We start from the raw sequence: 16708 nt of genomic DNA on the forward strand, positions 1-16708 counted from the left end.
ACCAAGTTGGGCTGATTAATCAGGTATCGGAGGAAACGTTATCCCTGCTATTTTGGTAACCGGATCTCTCATCTCGAGCGTGATAATTGGTTCACTGAATTCACCGTCGACAGATTCAAGACGGAGATTCTAAAAATTACATGCGCGAAGTACGCATTCCACTCCGTGATCCGTCAACCGGTAGACCCTCTCACAGGCTGGTGCATAATGAAAGCGGTGCTTGAGAGCCTGCGAAAGTTCAGTGGGGGGGACGGGTGGTACATCGATTCTGCGCCCAAACTATTCGCCGGATCTCTGACGACGGCACTGGCTCGTATAGACGCATCGTCGAAAGACGTGACGACATCGGTTCACCCTCGTTGGCACCACGGCTCACAAGTAAATTATTATATAGTCCTGCCGTAGCTCGTCTATAGGGTTGGAGGGTGCGGTCTCAACTTTTACTGGTTTAAGGAAAACTGAAAATAGATTATAAAAACTCCGAATACTAACGAGGTGCTATTCGTGGGATCATTGAGGAATGAATTAGAAGTCTTTTGGATATTTGATACAATAAACCAGTCGTAGTAATATTCGGGTTCGGAATACAATGATTGGTAACTGTAAGAGTGACGATAATGGCACCGACTTTTTTCCCTTCCCAAAATATGTAAGCGCTGCGTAACTGAAGATGTAGATGTACGTCTCGAATTTGTGCAAAGTTTGCACCTCGTCTTGTTAAACAAGTCTGGTGGCGAGAAACGTGTTCGTGTATTTCGGCAAGATTGTATACGCAAAGTTGACTGAGAGAAGTTGTGCCATGCACCGGCGACATCTCTCCAATTAACTTTTTGCCGCGGTTAGTCCAAGGTTGGACAAACAATGGAAAGACACATGGGCCGCAAGCGTTGGCGATGGTTCTGTCGCATTTAGTATGATGAAAGTTGAACGGTAGCTGAGATGAGATTCGGTGAAAAGTGCGCAGAACGGAGTCGAGAGTGCAAGACTGAAAAGAAATTTTCGTTCATTTTGTTTACTTTGTACATTGAAGCGAGGAAAAAACACTCCTATTATTTCAATTCCCTCTCGTAAATAAGGTTCAAGACTTTAATCAACGAAACACGGTATCGCGCCGGCCTCGTAAACCGTTACACGGGTCAGACGAGAGTTCCATTCTGGTATCACCAGGCGCTGTGCAGGGTTCTCCACCTCTTCCTTCCTCTCATTACTTTAATTCCTCCGGATTTTCATCACCCCCGGTTGGATTTGACGTCCTCACTACCGCGACGGGATCCTCGTTCCCGGATCCGAGGCCGATTCGTTTTGCGAAGGTGTGCAAGACAACGGACGGCAAGGTGGGGGGTAGAGTAAGGGGAACAAGGGCGGAACAAAAGTACCAAGTAGAAACAGATTTGTATATACGAGTGAAGGGAAAACAAGTGGCTTCGCGATAGTGCAATCTTCGGGCGGTGTCGAGTTTTCCGCCTCGTCGATCCCGCCCGCTCAGCTTCGCTGCCCCGTTCCATCCCTCTCGAATCCCCCCCCCCCCCCCTCCCCCAACGCCTCCAACACCCCTCGCATCCTCGCCATCGCCCCGTGCTTCTTCGACCTCGACGACCCGCCCCGGCAACCCCAACGAACAGGATAGCCTCGTCAGCGGGTGCACGTTGCCTTTAACTGGCCGCTACCGCAACCCTGCGGATCGGAGGGGGCTCGTCTATTCCCCGACTTCGTAAGCAGTACTCGCAAGCATTGTCAGCCACTCGAGCTGCGTTGGTCAAAAACAAAATTACCCGGCATTTAGTTAGCTTTGGTGAAACGAGTATCATTCTCAGGTGACACTTATGTTATCGATTTTCTCACCTTCTCAACAGTATCCGATAGTATTTGAGAAATATGAAAGCGTGTTTCACCAGTACCACAGTCGTCGTGGCATCCGGATCAAAACTGCGCTACGGTAGGAAGAGTATTTTATATTCTAGCGGTATGTGAAACCTTTGCGAGTTATTTTCTCGAAATTGCTACGCCAATTAACCTGTTACGAAAAGACCAGATTTGACATCCCTTAAATTTACTCGCGCATGTTCCCAATTCGCCTTTGAGACGTTGCGAGTAGCGATACCACGAATGACTTGTATTTCGGAGCCGAATCTTGTGTGTACGTGCTGCGAAAAGCCGGGAAATGAGGAGCAGATTTTTATTGCACTTCGGGGACTTACAAGCCGCGACGTTGTGGATTCAAATTGTAGAACCTTGGGCGTGGTCGGGCTGATTTGGGCGACGACCTTCCTCCAGTTCTCATCCTTCCTCTCTTACTCGTCTGTCAACAGTCATCCCAAACCAGCTCGCACCACCCTCGATCCCGCAGTGCAAATCTAGGCGAGGTTACCTTGCAGACGTTTGATATCGTTTCATATTACAAATCCTCCTCGGTTTCTACGGCGCAGCCTAGCTTCCGTGCTCCTCGGAGCTCAAGGGGAATCAAAGCCGACATTATTATGTCGGGATGCGGACAGACAACGGGACGCCGCACCGCAGTTCCATTCATAATCTTTGACCGCCGAGGTGGTGGGATATATCCGACTCTCTCGGAATCCAAGTGGAATATTCTTCGCTGTCAGGATTATTAGGATAGATGAAAATCTACTCTCGATAATGAGCGCAGTGAACTGAAAGAGAGAGAGGAGAGAGAGAGGAGAGAGAGAGAGAGAGCTTTGAAGGAAGCAAACTTGCATAACTTCTAATTTCTGAAGCTAGGCGGTATAATTCAGCTGGCTAGTTTCTAATGGGAGTGAAGGACATTCACGAGCGGAGCTGCAGCAGGGTTCTTTGGAGAACGCACTCGCAGTTTGCAAACTCATGGTCGCCGTATCCGGGATAAGTTCCTTCGCCCCGGACGCCTCAAATGGCGGCTTAAACTTCATGCAAAATCTGCAACTGCCACATACACGCCGGCTATAAAGCTTCTCGATTCGCCTTCTCCCGTTGGCAAGGTCTTATCTGAACAGCAGGCACGGACATGCGGACGGTGCGGTAGAGGACTTTTTCGTTCAACGTCAACCAGAATTACATGTACATCCAAGCGGAGGTTTTAAACCTCGCACTCTACCCTCTGGCGTGTTTACTTTGTGTGTACGAATTTACGTGATTATTAACAGCGGTCGAGGGATGAGGTGCTGTGGGAAATGGGCGAGATTACGCCACCTTTCTGCCTCGAAACAGGACGCTTTTTGTGAATCATCTTTTTCTTCTTCAACCTTTGGTCATTCATTTACCTCGCTTAGCGGACATAAAAGCAATTGTATACTAAACTACTGAAATACCTTTGGCAAAAAGGATTACTCTTGTGAAATAAATTTCATGCGACAGTGAATTGAAAATGAGAATTAGAATTTCTTAAATTGAAATACATAATATTTTAGTTTTGATTGAATAATAAGGTAGCCTTGGCCTGATTACTCGATGTAATTCGTTTGACGTGTCAATTTTTACTCACGGACGCGTTCACCTTTTCGGTTACCTTTAGCTTGGAATGCATTTGCTTACTTCTATTCTGTTCGTGAGTCGATTAAGGCCTTTGAACAATTTGAGGTTTTGTCGTATTATGCGCCGAACGGAAAGCTTAGGTAAGCGCCTCAAACTGACGGCTGCCCGCTTGCATATCCTTTCTATGTACAAGAATCATTCGTTCGTTTTGCCGGCTCTTAACAAAAGACATGAACGTCCGAGACCCATAGAAGAAGGGCGTGTAATGTTTGCCTGAAAGTCAGCGTACAGTTTCTTTAAACAAAGCTCGACTAAACGATGAATAATATGCCATTTACGCGCTGAATTTGCATTGGGTGCAGTGTGTACATTGGGTGAAGTTTATGTGCCATTTCCTTGCCTCGAAGTGTCTTACGTTCAAAGTCACGGAGAAAGATAAATAGGGACGAAGAATAAGAAAAGAAAAAGACAAAAAAGAAAGGAAAATAAGGAATGGTGGAGTATTTTCCGAGAGACCTAACGTCGGCGGAATTGCCGAAAGGCTAATTAATTTTTGATTCGAAAATTAAACGCAAGCATGACAGAGAACAAGGAGTGTGATAGAAATTTCTCAGAGAAAGTGGAAAAGACGAAAAAACCAACTAAGTGCCTGATAAAATACGTGGTAGCATCCGAAGTAACGGCTGCCGGAATGCTAATCTCTGTTAATTAACCATCGAATAATCTCGAGGATTTTTCAAACTCAGTTGAATTAACCTGGCAGCTTCGCAGTTTGGTAACACTGATATATTACAGCTACATCCTACTTTCACGCGTTTGCTTCAAAGCGTTTTTTTCCATCTCTGTGTTCGACTCGCGTTACAGCTGCTCGTATCCAACACGATGAGTTGGCAAAAGGTTTTCCATGTAATACGACTCGTGCTTGCATTTGAAAAGTAAACGAGAGAAAAAGAAGATCAAAAATAAAAATGCTCCGTTCCGGTGAAGCGGCGATGAGGGAAATTCTGCAGAATTTATGCATAAGACCAAATTGGTTCAATTAAAGTGCTCGTCATCGGAAAAGAATGCAAACCAACTTTATCCAACCTTTTCAACAGTTCTCGTATTTCTCATTTAACCAGGGCTGCAGCTTTTTAGCTGTATATCCAAGACGCCTTACGTGTCTCATGCCTGTATTAAGGACAGAGGCTGATTTTTTCTGTAAGCCAAAACTAGCACGTGGAGCGAAGATTAAATAAGAATAGGGAGTTCAAGAGATCAAAAGTAGCCTTTGAAACGATTAGGATAATGCCACCTGAAACGCGGTGGTAGATTGGCTTTGGATCCTGTCTCAACGTTGACCCGTACGAAGCAAATTGTATATGGAATTTCATCGAGGTTGAACTCGAGGACGGAAGAAAAAGCGTGAGTTGAATTTGGCTAAGTGGCTTACGTACGGCAGGTTGAAGATGGCATATATGACTATAGATGCCAACGTCGCGACCTCTCGCACGGTGAGAGCTTTTCCGAATGCTCGAAGGTCTGACCAATATCGAAAAACATGATGATCCATATCTGAATTAAAATATCGATCCCCCATTCGTACGTTTACAAAGCAGTAAAAGAACTCGGTTCTATTTGTGAATACGAAGTAAACTCTGCTCTTCGCATGGAAATGCGGAATATTGCATTTGCACGTTTCGATGTTTGAACAGCTGTTCGCGCATGCGACGCGGTATTGACGCTTTGACGTCTGGCCGGACTGTTAATTTATTTAATACAATCAAGCTTGGAAGATTATTACACTTGACAATTTTTGGAAGATGGTGCTAGTGGAATGGCGAAAAAAACGTGATATTGGCTTTGAAGAAACGGTGTCCCTACTGAAACTTGAGATTTATCGAAAAGTTTCGCGTTTCTTGAATTGTTTGTTACGTCGTTGGGTAAACCAAGTTAATTGTATAATTTGATTCTCCTTAAGCTCAGCTTACGGAAACTATTGACAGTTCTGCGATACCATAACAAGACACTGAAGTTAATCGTAGACGTATTTATTTCAGACTTGTGACCTAGAAATTTATCACACAGATATAGGTATTATAGATCCGTATCCGCGGTATATTAAGCTTAAATTTATCCTGCTTGTTCGGTTCTTCGAATCTGCCCTGTTTTCTTTTTCTTTCAATTTCCCCCAGTCCACTCGATGCCGTTTCTTTTTTATTGACATTGCGGATAGAAAGTTTGATTCGTCCGAGGGGGCCAAAAGTTTCAGGAAATTCGGAATCAGTCTCCTTGTTGAGTAATACGGTATCATATTGAAAGTGAGTGGATGGATCACTGTGGCTCGTGACGTCGATGTTAATTGTGAAAACGGTTCTTCAAAGATCCCGAGTATAACTGCGATAAATAATTCATAATGTTTGAAAAATTCGATACACATTTACGGACCGGATAGCGTGAAAGTTATCTGTTCGACAGCGATTGAGTTGGCCCGCTGTAGGCGTAAGTTTTCAACAAAGTTTTCCCCAACTTTAACGATTTTTCATACACGAATAATTATTTATATCCGCAATCCAATTTCTCCACCAGCGTTAAACAAGAAAAGGAGCAAACCAATCGCCGTCTGCGGTGAATCCGCATCGGTTTACGGACAGGCGAACGAAACGCATGATCGTAAAAAGAATTGCGTGAAGCGACTCTTATTCAAATCGCATATCTCGGCTCGAGGGTGACCGAAACAGGGCTGGTTATTGTAAACGTCGGTCACGCGCCGGCTATTCACGGGGATTCACCATTGACGATTGTCCCTGCTTATACGAATGCAGTTAAGTATCTCCCGTTGTTCAAGATCCCATCGAAACGGCGTGTCAATATAAATGTAAATGCCATTGCGAGCTGCACGCGACGCATACATTCGCACCCCGGGATCTGCGGAGGGAAAGGGTGCGATTGCAGGTCGTCGAATGCTGCAATCGAGAATATGGGACGTTTCGAAAATTGAATCGACGTTCCGATTTGAATGAACAAAAAGGGCCGAGCGCGTGCATCGCGCTATTTCGCCTCTGGAACGGTGTTGCCGATTTCGTCAACACCCCCGCTAGTTAACATTCCAAAGTCGTTCGACCACCCCCTGCACATTTGTACAACGTTGCAGCCGAGGTATAAATTTCCACCCTCCCGCAGCGTGTCCGCCTGCATTTATGAGATATTTGCGCAGCTGCGGATCGCAAAATCGACGAAATTGTGACACCGATTGAAATTCAGGTACACCGATTGGCGGTATAGCCGTGCATCGAAATCACCGAAAACACCTACGCATCATTCTCAGCCTAGCCAACTGAGATATTATCCTTTTACCGTTTTCCTACACGTGTCTGTTTCAAGGTTTGCGGGCGATGTTAGCCGTGGCCGTTAGTTACGTTGATTCTGATTCTCGTTAATATATGTATGAAAACGTTATCAAACGTTGCCCATAACTGTAACCTATATACGTACGTAGGTGGGTATATATATGGTGCCCGAGTTATACGTTCCTGCCTAGGTTCCATATCCTATCTACACCCCAGACACACAATGCCCGCGACTAGCAAGTATTTCACTTAGCAGCATACCTCCCTTTGCTCTGAGCTCTATAATCCTTGGTAGCAATTGTGAACTTGGGTGTAATGGAGACGAATCGTTAATCGTTCTATCCCTATCTCCCTCGGTTTCCTCGTCTATCCTCGGCTCCGCTCCACGGGCACAAACAGTTTCAAACTACATAGGGAAATCCAAAATTTATCGCTCGACGAAAGTAATTCGAGCTTCGCTCTTTGGTGGCGAATAAAGATCATCCCGCCGAAAGTGATTCTATTATTTGATACCGAGGTTGAATTTGAACGATAAAAAATGGTCTAGTGTCTAAATTATATTGTGTGAAAGTTTGAAATTAGCAAAATCAGGGTTCGTGTGTAGGTTATCTTAGATCGATTCGTCTTCCTGCGATGGAGGAAAAAATGAACCCGCAGTAAACTTTTTTTGAATCCGAACTCTTAGCGAACTAAACTCTGACTGGAATAAATCTCGCGGTCGTTGGCCTTCCTCCGTATTTGGCGCAGGAACGTCGTCTTTATTTTACTTCTCTGAAAGCTGCGGACTTGCAGACTGAACGGTCTTGCCAAAATGGACATAACATTTCATGCGGCTATAATGCAATATGCGTATGCGCGCGAGTGATTCACGAGGAGAAATAAACGTCGTGCGTCACTGTATCCGCATTTTTCGCGATGAATTAATAACGAACAGTGATTTACTTACCGAGATTTGATCAGTCACGGTATACCCTCTGGACTTCGTGTAACCGAAATCGAAATTGAGAGACGTATGCGTCGACGTATTCTAATTGAATATTCGGTTGCACGAAATGTTTTATGAGCCGATGTAACCGACCCAACTGAAAGCTGCGTATTTCGTTTATTAAGCCCCGTATATTTCTTGAATACCGTTTCCACCTGGGCTGTAAAAATAAGGTGAAAACTGTTTTCAAGATGCTGTCAACGTTCTTCATTAATGAAAAGAAAAAAGGGGTGAAACACATCTTTAACTATCTTCGTAATTTGCGTACGAGTAATATGAGTACGTATATTGTATATCTTACGAACCCTTTTCTTCCGATATCGTTTAGACGTTGAACAAACGGAGGTCGCACGGAGTGCGTGAAAGCTAAATTTTTTCCGGAATGAAAATTCCATTTTGACCATTCCTCCCTCACGTATTAAACCACGTGCGGATCTGTGCGCTGGAAGTGTATACAATACGCGTGTACACATACCTATCTGAGTATAAGTCGACGAAAATGGCGATTTCGCGTTTTAATCTAAAAACTTGGCATATACCAATGTATTTGCGTTAAGATTCCATTCGCGAGAAATATTCGCGCCAGAAATTGGTGCCAGAAATCGACACTGCGGGTAGCGGATGAGTGTATAGCTTGCCTTGTACAACTGGAACATTGTCGTGAAGGAAATAACGCGAGTATAAGGTTCAGATTGTCGTGGTTCTTCCCGCAGCTTCACGGTTCTGCAGTAGCTGGAGGGCCTCCACGTGCCAACTTGGCTGAAGATGGCGATTCTCGGATAAACCAACTTTCTAGGTTCAAAGTTAGAAACTTATCCCCTCTGTTGCTCGATGTGCTCCCCGTTCAACTTTCCTGCTTCGATCCATATTTCATTCGGTTGAAAAGAACTTGACTGCAGCATTCTTGTGCCCTGACCTAAGCTCCGCGATGTACGAACCTCGGATGTAACGCGGATATAGCTCTGAACGTATCCAAAGTTCCTCTCTTTTACGACAGCGACATGAAACGGTGTTACCTAATGGTGAACTTGACTGACAGCTTCGATCGCGCGTGGGAATACGGGTGAATCCAATCTTAATATACTCCATAAATCAAGCAGCGAGAAACTCGGTTATTTACCTACGTTTCACCCCGCGGAGAGAGCGAATCCAGCTGTGTTCAAACGACTCCGTATCGATTCTTGAAACAATCTTCAGACCTGTATACCTACCGTGATACAACGAGTCGAATGAATCGATATACCTACGGCCACGCCGCATGCAACGCAAACTGCACCGTACTTGAAATATGCACGGGTCGTCTCCCCCGCGAGCAAAAACTAGTGGATATATTTCTTCTCTACCCGCCACTGCAATTATTTTATCATTCCTGCAAAAATTTTCATCTGTATATCCACTTCGCGTCGTCCATGTGACCACAGGATTAATGTCCGTACATTTATCTACCCGCAATGTTTGTATCATAGTGCAAAATGTGGTAATGAAAAGTCATGGTTAACATTTCTGGTGAGATAAATTCGCGAACGAACCTTTCGATTAATTTCCCCCTCGACGATCGTTATTTTCCATCAAATTTTGCTGAAAAACCACGTGTCGATCAGGCGATAACTCTGGCGGCATGTGTTTGCTTTTGCGGCATTGATTTGAAAATGAAAGAGCGGATGTCACTTCACGACCCACCTAATAAAGCGATCCTATCATTTTCGTGATGTATTTGAACCAATTTTTCGAGATTGAAAGAAAAATAACAAGTGTCAGAAATTCTCAGACTTCGTATGTGAGAAATCGTTAGAGCCAAATTAATGGATCCTGTAAATTGTGAGACAAATATTCTTCCGAGATGAGTGAAAGTGTTTTCCGCGTAGGTGTCAGACATTGAACAGAGCACGGAGCGGGTGGTACATAATCTGAATAAATTAGCGTAGCTAACTAATGACGGCGCTTGGTAAAATTAGCGGTGGAAAAATTTGTGTAATTAATTCAGCGCTGTTGCCCAAATAATTATTCAGTGATTACATAATTCAACGAGTAGATCTATTGCTTCAGAACTCGCCAACCGCTGTTAACTTGCTTTACGATTCACCCTGGCCTCCTTTGTCTCGGATAAATTACGACGCGTCATGCACCCTTCCAAATTCACACGCAATCTGGCTTCGTGTTATCGAGAACATGTTTCAACCCTTTTGCCATCAAGTTTTAACGAATCGTATGTAGCTCGGAGCCGCTGCGGAAAAAAAGAACGAATAAAAAATGAATCCAGTTATTCTAATAAATAACAAGGTTTGAACAGTTCAATGAAAGTGAATGAATTATTAAATTTTCCGATACGTGTTCACGTGAACGTTGAAATTTCGCGGTATTCCGTAAAGGTGGGTCGTTGGAATTTTTTTTTTTTTGTCAAAAGGCATATGTCTCCAACAACCTCCCGAACCGTTATTCTTTTTTTTTTCTTCCTTTGTTTTCGTCCTTTTCAAATCAAATTTCCAAACCTACCCTCCGAATATTGCCCTGTCCAAATATGCGACGGTATCTACGTGCCCAAATATATACACACAGGATGCCTTACATAAAACGTTACATACCTATGTACAAATATGTGGACGCACAGGTGGATTATACACCGTGAGAGAATGATTCTCATTCTGAAAATGTCCAAGCACACTGTCTAAATGTGAATCAATGATAAGTATACCGCTGGAAAAAATTAGTGGAACATCAGTGAAAAGTGACTGAACAGTCAGAGTATATGGACTGATTTTTTCCAGTGGTATACTTATAACTGGTTATCAGTGAATTTTCACTCATTCGAATTTAGAGAGCAGGTCAATAACAATGGTTATTTACTTGGTTGATAAATTTTGTATAAAAAATTAGCAGTACCCCGGCCGATTAAACTCGGGTTTGCAATTAACGTCATTCGAACATTGAAACGTGATCGGTGACTGTTTGTTTGAAACCGGAAACTCCGGGGTTGTGTCTGAAACGCGCGAATAGTGATTGGAACGTGCTGATCAAACCAGAGTTTCATCACCCTTTCCCGAATGCGTCTCTTTCTGCTACTAGAATTTCCTTGAAAAACGAGTATGCGCAGATGGTAACTCTCCATCGGAGCATGCCAATTGTTCACCTCACTCGTCCACAACAATTAGCTTCGAGTTCAATGCCGATCAATCCCGTTCCACGACCGAATGATAAAATAGGTAATTGGGAATACTGAGTAGTGCGATTATTTGCGATGACTTATACTAATCGACGCAGATTTTTTCAATCATGCACGATCCACGTGCGTCGGGAATTGTAATAATAAGTGAAAAGGGGTACTCGCTTGTTAGTTACAACTATCGCACTTTTAGCGCACGTCGGCATTAATTAAGTATAACATGCATGGATATGTACACAGGTATGATGTATGTACGTATAAGTATCAGTTTTGAATATTACTTCGCGGCAATAAGCCGCCGTTGGCCTGAGTAAATATTTCTTCTGAGTACGTGCGCACGCATACCTATATTAGATGCATGCATTATATAGGTGTACACACCATCCTGGAGCCGTTCAAAGGAAAGAAATTGAAGTTGCACGGATAGTACAAGCGACAGACGGAGAACGGAGAGATTTCGTTGTGTTAGAAAAATATCTGCATTCCATAACGGTGAAACTTTTATTAAAAGTGAACCCTACTAGCTCAGTTTATACATATGTACGTACAATTTGACTCGGAGCAAGCAATATAATTCAGTTGGAAAATTTCGCGAATATCTGAAAAACAGGAAACACTCTGTGTGGGGTACGAAAATATTTTTTTCTTCAATTGCTTCACTGCAGTATCGGCTAATACCGATTTAAAATGTACGATATAAAAGCAGGTACTGTATGTGTGTAAGCAGAACGGGAAAAACAAAGTCATCCTTTCTTGCACTCTCGGAACTTGCTGCACGCCTGCCTTTCCTCCCTCTCAAGTGTTTGACTCGCATAGATCAATTTGTAAGTGACGTTACCGCTCGAATGTATCGCAGAAAGCTTACGTTGCGACAGTTTTCCGGAAATCATATTTCGGCTTCTGAGATGTGTGGGTAAGCCATTCTGGGTTACAGCAATATACGAGCGATACGCGTTCTTAAGCTGGTCCTTTTGACGGCATGGCAAAAAGTAAATTGATGACATCGACGGACGGGATGAACGCTTCGGGTATAGTGGACAAAAAATGTAAAAGTATACGGGAGGTCTCTCACGCAATTATCTCAGTCTCTCTTATGCCGGACGATTTCGATCTTTTTATCACGAAAGAATTTCTAGTCAGTGAAAAAGTTTGGTACAGAACTGCGCCTAGGAAGAAGCTTATTCACACTAAAATATCAAAGGCTTCATTCGCAATTTCATTTTGTACTGAACCTGGTATACAGAGAAAATGAATGCGGAAAAACTGAATAGCTCGCCGATAGTAATCCGTATCACACCTTCGAGTGAAAGAGGTCGTGATTGTATCAGGGTGCTAATGCCAAAAGGGCGTATAAATTTTGTTTTTCATTGCAAATCGTTCCGTAGACTTATTTTAAAATTAAACATTGAACAAAAATATATACGCTCTTGCGGTTTTTAAACTTTTTTTCAATAATTAGCTTTAAAATAACTTTACGGAACGATTGGCAACGAAAAAAATTAATCATACGCCTTTCTGGTTTTAGCTTATAACTCTCCAAGACCAAAAATAAGTACATGCCCTTTAGCACCTTCAGCATTATCGCCGCGATATATTTACCGGTCCGAAATAAAGAAATTATACAACGAATACTTGAAAGAAATTTTAAGGGTCCTTACACAGATTGTCGTCAAAAGAATCCATCGGTCTAATGCAAATAAATCCTTGCATGCACGTCAAGTCCGCAGACGTGGTCGTACGATAAATTGTCGCCATTTCCGTGGCGCGTGACGGTGCATCGTGTCATGTGTGAAAATGTCGTCGGGATTCCTCGAGGACAACGCGTCGTTCCTTTTAAGTATTCACGTGGTTCGGACCAGTCGCCCGTAACCCTGCTGCACCGAGTTTCGTTTCTCGTGTGCAATTTCCACCCTCCTGCCGGCGTCTGAAACTTCCCCTGCGGTTTTTCGCTGTCGGTGATGAAGAAGATCCACGCGACGGCTAAACGAGGCCTTGTTAAGGACTTGAAATGGTTCGTAGTACGCGGTACGTAAACGGGTCGTCAAGCTGCTCGATGGTCGTTTACCGGCATGTTTCGCCGGGGGAATAACAGCCGGGTGGACTAACAAGTCGAGTTAGTATTTGTCAAGTAAATAAGCCTTCTCTCTTTCGCTCTCACTCCGAGCTCTTACAAGGCTAATTTCGAAAAGGGGCCTCTGGGTATATAATATAGGTACTTTGAGGAGAAAAAGGGTTGGCAATTTTCACGGTGCAGACGACGCCCGGCTGTATTTGAACGCTGAGGGATACTGCGAGTCGTTAAAAAATCATTCCCGAATGTGATAAATCACTCTGAAAAAGGTGAAACTAATTTCTTCCTACTGCGGATCGTGTTGCCAACGTTTGCGCGAAACGAATATAATGACTGAAAAGTTCGCGAGCAGATGCGGAGCCGGTGAATCGATGCCGAGTTGATGGTTCACGTTGAATTTCAAAACGCGCCACGGAGTTTATGGAATAGAGTAAATAAACGAAACGGTATAAAAGTAAACGTTTCACTTTCAGGTTATATTTCATGGTAAAGCGCGAATAGAGGCAAAAGACCAATTATGACTATGGCTTGTATACGTATACATAAACATGTATTTCAGTATAGGCGTGGATACGAGTATCCGATAATTTGGTTGATTTAGCGAAGAGGGTGGGATGAAAAAAAAAAAAAAAAAAAGGAATCGAGTCGAGAGAAAAGAAAGAACGAACGGAAAAACGGTAAAAACGAGGCAAAAAATAAAGGGTAAAAAAGCGGGACAACCCTTCCGGCAACAGTTTAAATATTTATTTTAGAATTTCTGTACCTGACATGCTGAAACATTATTCACTAGCCAAGGCAAGTACATCGCGGTATGAAGATTAGAGTCATAATCTACAGCGTGCAGGCGGGGTGGAAAATTTCGATGCTTACAACCGCTCGTCTCTCCGTTAAACCATGGTTTATATACATAATGTGTATACGCTCTCTTATACCTCAGACATCCCATATACACGTTACTTTTTCTGAGATTTAACGGCGAGAGAACTTATTGCCGCATTTGCATACATCATTTTTGTACAGACGTAACCGTTGAAGCACCTGTTATTTTACAACCTGAAGACCCGTTGCTCTTCTTATGCGGTCAGATTACACAGGGCTACAAAATTTTACGAGAAAATGTTAAATGAACCAGTTAGTGTATTTCCAACGCATTCTGGTACTTTGAATACGATGGTGCGTTACCCGTTTTCTTTCATCACGTCAGGATTCGATCGAAAAATGGCACTTATAACGTAAATTGTCACTTTTGACTCGCACTATTTCCCAAACCGCTTTATAAAGTACGGTGGAAAAATGAACGTTACGTGTTGTGACTTACAGATTGCCGTACTATTTTTCCTAAATTTTGTCGCACTTGTCAATAGCGGTAAAAAATATTCTTAATCCGAAATTTTCGAATTATTCACGTCTGTCAAGTTTTACATATTATTCCCTGCTTCAAAAATTTCATACAAGATAATTTCAATGTGACAAGGGTATTTTCATTCAACTGAAACAAGAGCTCAAGTGGTATACTTCGACGTAAAATGTTCATGACTAAAGTGAAAATATACTCCGACATAATATATAAAAAATGTACTTATACTTCATACGTGAGTGTGTTATGTCAACGGATAAAAAATTTTTATTCCAAGTCTAAGTTTGAAGTGAATGAGGAGCGCTGATTGACCGTATATTCTATGCAAAAATTGACGAAACAAATCCTCCGATACTAAATATGTGAAATTTTTTTTCTCCTCCGCAGGACGACAGACGAGAAATTCGGATTATCATGGAAAGCTCTCGTCTCTTCATCTCACGCTGGCAACGGAGGAATTCAACAATGGTGAGCATCTGCAATCGAGTCGTATCGCAATCAAGATATACCTACACAATATACATGTAACATTAAACTTAGGTAACACTTCGACCGTCATCGCTTATACAGCGGGACAAATTTTCGTCCAGATATTGCCCTATCTGTGTACCTACTTCGAAACGGTTCCTGCGTAGTTTGCGCGCTTACGTATTATAGCCACGGCTACAGTTATAACGTTTTCTACCCACCGTACGACCAACGATGTAACAACCAGCGTAAATAACTCGAGACACGCGTATACCGCTGCACTCAAGAGAGTAATTCACCGTCTCAAGTTTTGCTAAGTGATAATTCTTTCCTCTATCGGATCTTTCCTTAGATACCTGTAAGTTTTGGCGAGCGTCTTTCCCGCCCGGTAGATAGAGAAAGGATCAATATATACATGAGAAGAGATGGCCTGTATCGTCGTATTATACACTGTAAGAGAAGAAAGAATAAGAAAGCTTCGATAATGTTACGGGATTACTTTCTCGATTGATGCGAGGTATCGATTTATCGGACACACGCCTCAGTCGGTGAAATTCGGCTCCGGTCATCTGGATCGCGATGAATAATATAGTAGGCAAAATGGCGGTGAAATAGACTAAAGTGTAGGTATATAATTTATGCCATGACATGTATATATTCGTGAAACCGCGACGCGGATATTTTAGGCACCGGACCGAGTCTGAAAATCGGAAATTGCGCGTAGCTTTCGCGGTCTCGACTTTTGAATGGTAACGCGTAATAATTTGAAAGCCGGAACAAGCATTTTACTCGATCTAAGAATTCTCTTTGCTGACTCTTTGTCTATGCGAGAGGGCGTAGGCTCCTGCCGCAGAGTGAGTTTCGGCATGCAATGATTCTAAGTGCCCCTTTATTTGCTCTGGCTCGATCAATACGCCGTCTCTATATATACGGAGAGTGTTCAACATCATGTGCGTAGAGCTGTTCGCCACGATAAAACTCCGTTCGCCTCCTTGAACGGTTCTACAATTTCCCCGAACTACGTATTCCGCTTTTTTCTTCCTCGGTTCGTCCTGCTGTCATAATTTAACCCGAACCGGCACGACAATGACTTCGACACGGAATATCCGGATACGGATGGAAAGCTTAAAGGGCGGTTTTCCAGGGATGATTCCTTCGTTTATACTATATATAATTTTATATAACATCTATTTTGCCCGTGACTGTCTCCGCCAACGCTAATTCATACCCGTATATGCGAAAAATAAGGGGATGGTTATGATACGGTACATATCGTATACCTGGCACAGGTGGACTCGTAAATTTGGCAGGCATGTGCAGGGTGAATGACGCGAATCGTGAATAACTTTGAGACTCACTTTCGAGTATGATTCCAAAGAATATTCTAAAGCCGGAGGTCTGGCGTTCCTTTCGTCGTGTGTTTCTTTCACTCAACGATCACGCGCACTGCGTCAGGCAATTGAAATACAAATTTTTCTTATTTCACAGGCCAATGCCAAAAAAATAGTTATTTTTCTGCGCTCGTTGAGTGATATCTAATCTTATTCTTCCACCAAGCAACACGGGAAAAATATTTTTTAAATGTCGTTATACCCATCCGGAAAAAAACACAATTAATTCACGTCTCGCGGTTCCCCTCCGGCGAAAGCAGCCGCCTTTCTCAATGATGCAGTACCTACCCTACCTACCCTTATATACCTACACGTATATGACGTGACACACGAGAAGCGATTAATTTGACTTGCTGCAATCGTACCAAGAGTTATTATAACCTGACGCACTACCAAGAAAACCTGCGTAGAAACGGTAGCGAGTTTTGCGAGTACTTTATACCCGTTTTTAAAATCATATTTCACCCCTTCGGCGGATGTGA

At 43.0% G+C, this 16708-nt stretch overlaps 1 protein-coding gene across 2 annotated transcripts in view; it reads left to right on the forward strand.

The window, feature by feature from the left end:
• LOC124177922 (lachesin-like) overlaps positions 1–16708 on the forward strand; it is a 142245-nt gene that overhangs the window by 89512 nt on the left and 36025 nt on the right. For both annotated transcript variants that reach the window (XM_046560881.1, XM_046560882.1), the window contains exon 2: positions 14755–14835. In XM_046560881.1, coding sequence (XP_046416837.1) covers positions 14755–14835 — 81 coding nt within the window. The remainder of the gene's footprint in view (positions 1–14754; positions 14836–16708) is intronic.

This window comes from Neodiprion fabricii, chromosome 3 (assembly GCF_021155785.1).
Source record: "Neodiprion fabricii isolate iyNeoFabr1 chromosome 3, iyNeoFabr1.1, whole genome shotgun sequence".
Taxonomy (NCBI): Eukaryota; Metazoa; Arthropoda; class Insecta; order Hymenoptera; family Diprionidae; genus Neodiprion; species Neodiprion fabricii.